This window comes from Dermacentor albipictus, chromosome 9 (assembly GCF_038994185.2).
Source record: "Dermacentor albipictus isolate Rhodes 1998 colony chromosome 9, USDA_Dalb.pri_finalv2, whole genome shotgun sequence".
Classification (NCBI taxonomy): Eukaryota; Metazoa; Arthropoda; class Arachnida; order Ixodida; family Ixodidae; genus Dermacentor; species Dermacentor albipictus.
Genome location: NC_091829.1, coordinates 53,650,798 through 53,662,279, shown reverse-complemented (window position 1 = coordinate 53,662,279; position 11,482 = coordinate 53,650,798). Strand labels below are relative to the sequence as shown.

Sequence of the window (11,482 nt, the reverse complement as noted above, 5' to 3'; positions counted from 1 at the left end):
ATCATCCGGCCAGGTTGCAATCGATTCAAGTGTAGGAGTGTCAGAATCCTTGTTTCTAGTGAACACTGTTTATCTTTTATCAATCCCTGCGATTTCCAGCCTAGAAAGCCGATCAGAGCGTTCTTTCTCGATAAATGAAGAAATCATAGAAAAGAAGTAAATAAGAAAGAAAGAAAGACAGAAGATTTTGGAAGTTCTACACTTTGCACCATAAATGAAAATGGAGACATTATAGTCCATTATTACTGATAATTAGTGCCATACTAGTATCATGGCTTCTAATGCGCAAAGACGAGAAGTGACATCATTATGGCTATGAACGATCAGTAAATTTGGTGCTTGAAGTACGGCAAAAGATCGAGCTATTCGCAACTACAAAAGTTATGGCAGCGTCAACTACCATGGGTTAGCGTCAATTGATGAGGCTGCCGCACAGTTAACCTTGCACAATGCTCTGAACGAACCTATGGGGCTCGAGAAGCTATGCACATTTTTCCAAACAGAAAAATTACCCCATTGTGTGCTGTTGCTAAGGGAGCGCGAGCACTGCTTCCAGAACCGTTCCAGAACAGCCAGCGTAGCTTACTCAGCCCCGAACGCTCCTTGGTAGTTTTTCAACTCGCGCGCTGTTCTATAATAAACCGAAGCAGACATGCCTATGTCCAAGCTCAACGACATTCCGCAGGAGTATTTGCAATATATGGTCGACATCATGCACAAGGAGGGACACCACTATTTCTTTCACGTAAGCAGTACAGATGCTTACTTTCCCCTTTTTCCGTCTTTCATTTTCCCTTACCCTTCCCCCGTGCAGGGTAGCAAACCGGAATCTCATCCAGTTAACATCACTTCCTTTCCCATGGCGTTTACCTCTCTCTCTCTCTCTACTCTACAAACAGGCATAAAGGAAAATTGAGGAGGCGAACCATAATGGCGATGCGCTGTACGTTAAGGAATGTGGAAAATGGAAAGCAGGATTCATTGCAGATGAACCTAAGGTATGCGATCCTGTAGCGCACACTGGGAAGCGGACACGTAAAAGTTTATTTTATTCTTGAACGCTCGATCGATTATAGCGCCAGAGTAAACACCCAACAGACTGGAATGCATTTAGGCCCTGCAACAGCTATAGGGCCGAAGGAGCCGGTTAAGTGGGTCTGTTCCGCTAGCCAGAGTATATGCGCGTTTACTTATGTTACTGTGGTTTTGGAGGTGCCGTTTAAAGGCGTTTAAGTGGTTTATTTTATTATTTCTACATAAAAAGGAGTAGCCGGCGCCAATCAAAGGCGACACCAACTGCTAAGCATCATATAACAATATAAGCGGAAGCTCGGTGATGTGATCGTTCATCTGCTCTTCAAGTCGACATTTCAGTGCAAAAATAATGAAGATGCATTAAATGTGGTCGATCTTCTAAGTGCCAAGTGGTAGGCTAGTTCATTTTTGCGCCCAACGGCGCTTGCGTATCACTTCGAGGTATCTGTGAAGCTCAGAAGCACATGCTCGGCAATTGCATGCGAAAAGCATGTTGCCGGACAAATGCAATCGGACGCGACAAGTTGCCTTCTTTGGCCGTGCAATGGACGCGAACAGTATGACACTGTATAATCATTCTTTCTAAGTCGAACGAAGTGGTCGTCATTTTAACGCAGGTCCTTCTAGAAGAGCCTGTGAAAAACAAAACAAAGTTATGCAGATGCGACGTACGCGTTGAAATCCATCCGAAACGATCAAGCACTTACAAGGCCAGCTTTAACGATAAATCTACGTACTGTAGATACAGAGGAGCCTCCTTGCAAAATTTTACGTTTGAAATACTAGCGCTTGCGTCGCGAACTCATCAGAAATGTAGACGTTCTTTTTTACGAAACCTAAACAACACGAACAAAAAAAGCGTCCATTACGGTACGCGGTCAATGACGCATGACTCAGAACCTGCGGCTGCTTGATATGACCCCCGAGATGAAGCGTCACCCGCTGTGGCCCGCGGCGGGCTGAAAAAATCTCGGAGGCAACGGGCTGGGACTCCCGTCGTATCCGGTAACTACCACGTGTATGCATCGTCTCCTTAGATGTTGTTCGCAGGTTACTGTCGAAAGAAAAAATTGAATGCTTATATGCTCTCAAGAATGGCTAAGATTTGTCTAAGCGGTCTTTACCACCCATTTGTTACCGATTAACCAAAAAGCGAGATTCTAGTGCAGGAGCATCCTTTAGTAAAATGCCATAAAACCAAATACGATGCACACAACTGTTTCCATCGTCATCGTATGCAGCGCACAGTGGGCTTCTTCGATTTTCCACTTCTGGCTACCCGCGGGCTACCAGAGCCAGCCAGAGCGTCTTCGTTTTTCTCGGGTTGCTCCGCCCACCGCACTACGCACTTCCGCCGGGCGTTCGTTTTGCTCGCGCTGGACGGTTCTGGCTACCCGCGGGCTGCCAGAACCTGGCAGGACGATTTTGGTCTGGCTGCTCTCTGGAAGTTCTCTGGCTAGCAGACGACTAAAAGAGGCGATGGGCGCTCGCCGCCATCTTTACGGGGACTTCACGGATTGCTACACGGGCGCTTGAGGACTTAAACTTACCTCGCTCAGCCAACTGTCTACGGTCATCTTCGGATTTCCTTACTTCTAGCGTTATCGTTTTAGGTGCTGACGCTCCGTTCCGCATCGCGAAGCGGTGTGATACGAGCCGTGGTGAACCGTTTGAAGCTTTTGTGTGTGTGTGTGTCCCATGATTGCTTCTTCGCGGCGGTGATCAGCACGCCGCGCTCTCATGCGTGCATGTTATCTGCATCGTGTTCCACGCAAGCTGTAGGCGCTCATTCACACATTGCGGAACATTTTCGGTTCGTCTTTCACTGATGGCGTTCCTTTTCACATATCTCGCGTATGCATGCGGATGTATCTCCTTTTTCTGCAGTTAGCTAAGGCTTTGCAGCTAGCCCGTGTGCGCTCCGTCTCTCCGTCGTATGCTTGGGTGGAAGCTCGAAACCGACATGTGTTCGAACTGCAGGCCGTTGATCTAAGAATACACAGATTGCACTCGGTAGTACATCACCCGCCGTGGTTGCTCAGTGGCTATGGTGTTGGGCTGCTGAGCACGAGGTCGCGGGATCGAATCCCGGCCACGGCGGCCGCATTTCGATGGGGGCGAAATGCGAAAACACCCGTGTGCTTAGATTTAGGTGCACGTTAAAGAACCCCAGGTGGTCAAAATTTCCGGAGTCCTCCACTACGGCGTGCCTCATAATCAGAAAGTGGTTTTGGCACGTAAAACCCCAAATATTATTATTATCGGTAGTACATTGGCTTATTGCTCTCATGATTGCGACCAATGTTGTTTTTCGTGTGAAACGTTTCGCTGGTCACAGGCGACGTGCATTTTCAAGCGCCAGCCGCGTCCCCAGCTCCTTAAATGAGAAGCACCATCAGCCACAACAAACTTTCTGAAATCGAAGCCCAACCAGGTCGGCGCGAAATTTTATGCGTATCAGACGTACCCGTTAACCTGCTTTTTCATGTCTTCTGATGACACAACGCCAACTCATCATTGTCGCCGGTGGTCGACGTGATCGCTGCGAGCAGGGATCCTCCAGCTATCGCTTTCGAGTATACAATCACGATTTCGCGTCTTGTCATGCGCCTCGTCGGAGGCCATCGGTTGCGCTGCGCAAGGCGAGGTTGGCCGAGTCGCGCCAAATCGCGCGAAAGTGATCGTGTTCCTGAATACAACTATATATTTTCAAGCTGGCAACGCACAAATGGGCCGACTACGCCGAGCGCGCGTCGGCCTCGACGGGCGCTGCCATGCTGGTAGCATGTTTACATTTGGCCAGCTGTACCGGCGTTCGATTTTGCAAACTTCGGGCAGGTTCGGGTTGTCTTGGGGATCCCAGCCCACGTGACTTCCTGTCAGAACCGGAACTAGCTGGCTGCCGTCTGGCTCCCAGCGGGCTGCCAGAACTCCGAAAATCGAAGAAGCCTAGTATCAAGCAACGCTCAGGTTTAGCACTACACCATTCACACGAAAGGTCAAAATGCAAGCGACTGATCGTTCAAGGGCGCATGGTTAGACCTCGACGGAGCGGCTGGACGAGAAACAAGGCGACGCTTGATGTTTTGCCCCGAGAAGAACTGCGACGAGAGGTGTACGAAACGATAAGTACAACGCGAAAGATGGCTGGTAAGTTGACTACCATTTGACCGTTTTATTCCTGACGTATTGGCGTAACGAAAAAAGTGCCACTTGTGCGCATCCGACGGTTTGCAAAGTCCGGCATGGTATGCTAAGAATGCTTCGCGTAAGGACTCGCCGCCACATCTGGTATTGATCGATGTAGATCACGTGGACGCAGCTTGCGTTTTGATGTCGCGAGTATGTCGTGTACAAACAGTTTCAGCAGACCGCCAAGAAAAAAAAACTAATTTTGCTTGGACAGAAGAGCGGCGTTTGAGAGCCAGAGGTTGGCGCGCACAGAGAAAGTATCTGGTGGGAATGAAACATCATTGACAGTGCAACCATGTTCTCACGTTTTTCGCGCCTACATTCAGACATAAAGCTTCTTTTTTTCTGCTTGTCGTGCTTCCATTTTTGTGTGCGCGTTAAGCGGCAGACAGTCAGCGCACGTCTCGCTTTGGCTTAATGCGATACTTCCCTAGCGAACCCTCGTGGACTTTGCTGAGCGCATATCTTGTGCTGCTGTCCCCTGCTACTGCTAACGCTACTGCGGTCTCACCGAACAACTCCCGCGAAGAAAATGGACAGCTGTCTCCCAGCATAAGAAAGCATGAAGGCAAAAAAAGAAAGAAAAAAGACCGCACGCCTAATGGCTCCTGCCGATGAGCTCTTTGAGACGATTGCTGAACGTGTGATGTCTCGTAGCACCACGTGCACGCGAGAGCACGTGCAAGAAGTAGCTTGAGAAGGGTGGCTAGAAGGGGAGGTGTGAAAAATTGGAGGACGCTTAAGCTTCGCCTTCAAGAGTGGAACGCGACAGCGTTCCCGTCGACCCGCCAAGGGGTGTAAGACAATGGGCTATGGCGCAGCGATCACTTACGAGGCGCCCCGCATAGCACTTTGCGCCCACCTATCACGCGCTGAGCGTCGAGCAACGCAGCGTTCGGCGCGGCAACGAAACGTGCGCCTGAGTAAACGGAACGAACCAAAGAACTCGGTGTCTCGGAGGGGGAAACTATCTACGCCAGCCAAACTTTGTTATCAGCACGGGCAGAGAGATAGATAAATAGTAATCTAAAGAAAGGACCGGCGCTTGATTCTGCAACCCGTGTGGGAGCACGGCGAAGCGTTGTCAGGGGAGAGGGAGTCGGGGCCGTGACACGCCTGGCACCGGCCCCCCACAGCCCCAATGCACGCGTGGGGCGCCATCTGTCGGGGCAGCGCCGTACATTGAGAGGAGGGGGTCTTCTGTGTTTGCGGTAAATTGGCTCTGCGTGTGCGGTAAGGGCAGAAGAAATTTAGCGGAAACGTACTTGGCTACTTGTGTAACTGCGACTTCTGTAAGTTACATGCTCATAATTACAGATATACACCGCAGTATAACTTTCTACGGCACTTTTTCAAGGCAACACCGCATTCACTAGAATGCGCTTTTGTACCGCTTTCAAGCATCGAACACCTAAGTGACGGCAAATTTATGAACGATGTAAAGCATGAAATTCAAAGCATGTTGAGTAATGAGAGTGCACCTTGGGCAGAAGTATGGGAAGACTTTAAGGTTTGCGTGAAAATGGTTGCGATTGAAGTAGGAACTGTTAGAAGACACAATGAAAAAATGAAAGAAAAGGAGCTCCAGAAGGAACTAAATTTTCTGATTTTTATGGACAGTGCGGAACCTGGAAAATTTAGTGATGAAATCAGAACAGTGAAAAACGCGATGGAAGCTATTGACACGGAAAAATATAGAGCAGCAGTTATTCGGGCACGGATGGAAAGACTGTGGGTTGATGGGACGCCGAACAAACGCGCCATTGCCGATGAAAAGAGGTACGCAAGGAAAAATGAAATAAGACAGATTAATTATCGGGATGAGGTTACTTCCAACTCGAATATGATTTAACAGGCCTTTACTGAACACTACCGCAAGTTGTTCGGCGTCCCAATCCACGTGGGTGCTGAATTTGAAGCAAGTTTCGTTAATTTTATGCCGCGCGTTGATGACGACGTAAAGGCCAGTCTCGAGGAACCGATAAGCGTCCGAAAAATAGAACACGCGATCGAAGAACTTCCTGCAGGCAAATCACCGGGTCCCGATGGCTTAGGAGTCGCCTTTTATAAGGCATTTGCCCCTGGGCTTGCTCAAGTGTTGGAGCATGTATACTCTGAGGCACATAAATATAAGCGATTGCCACCTTCTTTCAGAAGTGCACACATGGTTTTAATACCGAAAAGAGATGACCACAAGGAGCTTTTATCGGTTGGGGCATACAGGCCAATTAGCCTTACAAATACCGATTATAAAATACTCATGAAGGTATTGGCAAAGAGGCTTCAAACAGTCATTACAAATCTTGTCGGTCCGCATCAAACTTGCGGCATAAAAGGCCGCACTATTACTACAAACAGCTACGTAGCGCGAAGCGTTCTAGAGTGTTGCGACGTCTTCGCTAGACGCGTCGCTTTGTTGCAACTCGACCTGGCGAAAGCCTTCGACCGTGTGTCCCACGATGCTCTTCTTCTTGTTTTGGAATATGTTAACGTAGGGAAAGTAATCTTAGATGGCGTCAAAATGGCCTACGACCAATGCACGACACAGATTATAATTAATAAGTCCCTCAGCGAGAAGCTGTCACTCAGATCTTCCCTTAGACAAGGGTGTTCACTAAGTCCATTGCTTTTTGCTTTGTACCTCGAGCCTTTCTGTTTAGCAGTGATACGCAATGACAACGTCCGAGGATTTCGGCTACAGCTTTCTGAAGGTAAGGTACTGGCATACGCTGATGACATCGCAGTCTTCTGCGAGGATCGTGATAGCGCACTTGAAGTTGTACGTCTTGTAAAGAAGTGCTGTGAACAATCTGGATCCCAGATCAATTGGCAAAAAAGCATCGGTATTTCGCACATTATACCAGCTCACTTTGCAAACATCCGGTGGCCAACAACGCCAACTAAGTACTTGGGTGTGCCACTCGAGCACTATAATGATACCGCACAGTACTGGTCCGATGAAGCTGATAGAATGAGAGAAAAATCAAAGGGTTGGCTTGGCCGAGATTTGTCAATGTTTGGACGTGCTTCTGTGTGCAATCTCTTTTTAGTAGCGAAAGTGTGGTATATTATGCAAGTGTTATCAATGTGTCATTCAAGTGTGCAAAAAATGCATCGTGTTTTTGCCGTATTCATATGGGGTTCCAGTTGGGAGAGGATAAGCAGAACCAATTTGTTTCGTTCAGCTCGAAGTGGTGGGCTAGGTCTGTCGCATTTGTTTATTAGACAAATTGTGTCGCGTTTTCTTTTTTTTTCGGGATCAGAGAAACGATTTTCTACGCACAGTAATTCAAGTTCGTTTGGGAAAAGCACTGCCGCAATATGTTGTAACGACCAGTGATGTGAAGGGAGGAAGTATTAGGGGATATCTGCGCGAAGTGGTTGATTCACTTCGTATGTTGCGTGTGCGGTTTTCCATGGAATATCTGTGCTCTGTGACAAGAAAAACACTGTATAAAGACTTAGTTGATACAATGTTGCCAATACCATTGTACAGTTCTGTAAACTGGGGAGGCCAAGGAGATGATGTAATGAAACGGGTGAAAAAAATGCTAGTGAGACCCTCTCAAAAAACGTTTTTCTTTAAGCTACGCACAAACACGCTACCCGTAAGAACATCGTTAGACGAAAAAGGAATATATGTGCCATGGACAGTAAACTGCTTACTTTGTAAAAAGCCAGAGACCATTGAACACGTTTTCATCGATTGCTCGGATCCAATATTTCATTGGGATGTCTTACAACGTACACTTAAAAAGAACTACCGATTACACCTCTTGGTATTCGATATTTGCCAACCGATAACGGAGGAGTTCCGTACGATATGTTTATGCTCCTTGGCCTCCACAGTCTGTGGAAAACGAGAATGGCAGCGCGACACTCGGATGTCGATACCCGTCCGGCGAGAATAAATTTCATCGAAAGTGTCGCGTATATTCGGGAAATATATCGTGCCCAGAGTGAGCCTCCCGAGTGGGTGGCTATTCTTGATGAACTGATCAAGCTGAAGCGATTTTAATATATAATGTTAGCCAAAGTGCGGTTGACATGTTTTAGCGTTTGAATGTGTTCTTGGTTTGTGCTGCAAACAGGCAATAAAGAAAAAAAAGAACTCGTAGCTGAGTGGTAGCGTCTCCGTCTCACACTCCGGAGACCCTGGTTCGAATCCCACCCAGCCCATCTTGGAAGTTGCTTTTTATTTATGAAGTGCCTGCCGTGATTTATCGCTCACGGCCAACGCCGCGAACGCCGACGACACCGGCTTTTCTGCGACACGAGCTCCTTAACCCTATCGCGTTAATACCGGCGGCGAAAACGTGACCCCACAGCGCACCGATGCCGCGGGGCGGCACTGTTGACCGAGGCGCGGTAAGCAGGCAGCCGAAATGAGCGCCACACCAGCCTCTCGTGAGCTGCATCTCTAGCACGGAGATGAAAGTGAGCCCGTTTCGCATATCGCGCGCTTTCTGCGAGAGTCAAATAACAAATAGTTATCATGAAAACGATGTTATGTCAGCCATCATCATTACTCCTTGAAATTTTACGGGCCCAGTTCGCACTGTATCGAGGTTCAAACGCGTTTTGTCTATGCATATTTCGTGAAGCGGCTCAGGGTGTTAGGGGTTATAGTGGTAGAAATTATTTCAAATATAGTCGGGGGCTTCGAAATAATTTCGACCACTTCGGGTTCTTTAACGCGCACTGGCGTCATACGGCACACGGGCGCCTTGCATTTCGCCTCCCTGAAAATGCGACTGTCGTCCTCGATATCAGCAGTCCAACACCCTATGCGTGACGCACGCATAGTAGTCAATCACCGTATGACGTAGTCACGCACAGTAGTCAATCACCGTATGCGTAATAGGTAATGTCTGCAGATTAAGAGGCATTACGTGATAATTGGTCTCGATGTATTTACAAACCACTTTCTGTCTGCACTTGTAGCATGTCATTGTGACGCATATATAAGCAATTGCCCATGATTGCAGACAGTGAAGCAACAGGTCTGGTCAAGAAATCATTTATTTACAAGGGAGGAAAAAAAATGTGAAAGCTTTACAACACACAAGGTTTCAGTGTTTTCAGTTTCTTCTCACTGCCCTGCTGATTGACACCTTTAAGAAAAAAGTGAATCCTTGTGAGGCAATAAAAACATATAACTGACGCTTTCAGGGCGGCAGAATGGGCCAGGCAACGAATTTTCGCCGTATCACGAATTGACTGCAAAATTTCGGCCACAGCTTTGATAGGCAATGGTATTATACGGAATGAAAGCGTGACTTTCTTTTCAAGGGCATTGACCAGCTTATAAAACAATTCTGAGGGATATAAAATGCCCCCAAGGTCCCGCTCTTTGGATGCCTCTCATGGAAGTTCTCTGGGGATATTGCCTTTATCACTAAGACATGCTGCTTTGCAGTCTTCACAACGTGAATGTCTTCACTTTCCCCCTGGTGGCATCGGTGCGCAAGGGGGTCGCGCGCGCCCGAAGGAAAGCGCCGCCAGTATTCACACCTCCCCTTCTAACCACCCTAGCGCGAGGAATGCACAAGCGCAACGTTTCCATCACACGCACGCGCTCTCGCGCGAAAGCTTTCGTGCATACGAGGGTTGACGTGCGCCGTAAAAATAAGTTTCACCCCCAGAAGGGAAGGAGGGTGTTATTCGGTTTATGGCTCATCACCTCACTCCCTCGGTAAATTAATCTAAACCCCTGAAGGTAAATAAGGGTGTAAATCTGTCTAACACTCTTGCACCCGTCCAGTAAGTAACTTACACCCTCAAATGTGAATAAGGATGCGAATCGGCTTTTAACTCACGCCCTTACACCCGAAGGGTGTGCTGATGCGAGTTGCCGACCAATTTACACATTGCGTTTAAAGGCTCCGAGAACGATGCCAATCCGAAGTCACAACATACCGGCATTCCCATGCATACTACAGCGCCGCAGCGCCAGATTTCCCTCTAGGTAATGTAGTGAGAAACTCTATGCAACAGACGCCGCTAAAATCTCGGAGGCAGGGCTTCGTGACTTAGGTTGCAGCGGTCACCGCAGCTAGCGGCAGGAACCAGCTTCTCGGCTCACGCGGCAGGCATCTAGTAAAGCATCCATTCCAACCAGCCTGTCGCTCCGTTTAGGAGTCGGCCGGGCGTGCGAGCTGCAACGATGTGCATGTTTGATCGTGTGTATTTGTGTTTCCTGTAACGAAATGTGACCTAGTTTGCGTGCGCATAAGTGCCACAGACAGCTTGTGTCTCGCTGGAAACTCGCCGTATTCGTGGCGCGCCAGCCAAATGTGGATCAACAATGTTCATGCCACGGAGTGTGTTCCCTTTGTCTCTGGTTGTCGTGGAAAGTTGGGTGGACGTCGCAAAGAAATAATGCATTTTGCTAGCGTGCCACTGCTCGTCGACTATGCACCGGCAACACGGAGGGCGCTTTTCGACCGCGTCGTGCCATTCAAAAGGTGAGTGACCGTGCTTGCGAACCACGCGTGTTGTGCGTGCATCTCGTGTGGGCATAGGGTGCCTTGCGAACGTAGGGAAAGAGAGCTCCCACGATAACAGTGAAACCTATGCCAATGCTTGCTTTGTGTCAGATTTTCGTTGCGCGACTTTATAGTAATAATGCGGAATTTAAAATCTTAAGCGTTTTCTTCTTATGAAAAAAGGTTGCGTTCGGAAATAATCGTGTTCATCATGCGCGCTTGTGCGTGAGTTCCCGCTTTTCTGCTGAAGTCTCATCACAACGACTCATCTATTTCTTGACCGATTCTTACTGCAATGACGTTTCCTCGCTTATAAATGATTCGACATTGGAAATAATATCTGCTTACAGGGTTTTCGGTTTACGAGAAGTATTAGGGAAAAAAATGTAAACAATCGCAGCGTGCTACTGGTACCGGTTTGTTTTGAAGGGGTGTTGCCATAACTATGACGTAACTAAACATTACAAGGGATAGTTATTTAAAGTCATGAAAGAAGCTCTAGAATTGTTATGTAAACAAACATTGATGCAATGCGCTGCTGCTGCTGCTGATGCTGTGTGTGAAATTTTGCTTTGCTGAAGTGACTTCGACTTTGTGCTCGGTTGCCACCCTGCACCAGTACAGGCATTCTTTTCGTGACTGCTTTTGCGTGCTCCTTGTATGCGTTCGGGATGTGATAGTCTTATTGTGCCACAGCTATAACTTGACACAGAATTCTCTTTGTAGTGGTGAAGCCATGACCCACAACAGTACAGACCTTTAGCTAT

At 47.9% G+C, this 11,482-nt stretch overlaps 1 protein-coding gene across 3 annotated transcripts in view; it reads left to right on the top strand.

Moving 5' to 3' along the window:
* The first annotated feature begins 570 nt into the window (after positions 1-570).
* LOC139049878 (uncharacterized) overlaps positions 571-11,482 on the top strand; it is a 71,196-nt gene continuing 60,284 nt past the window's right edge. For all 3 annotated transcript variants that reach the window (XM_070525738.1, XM_070525737.1, XM_070525736.1), the window contains exon 1: positions 571-745. In XM_070525738.1, the coding sequence (XP_070381839.1) occupies positions 653-745 (93 nt within the window). In that variant the 5' untranslated portion in view covers positions 571-652. The remainder of the gene's footprint in view (positions 746-11,482) is intronic.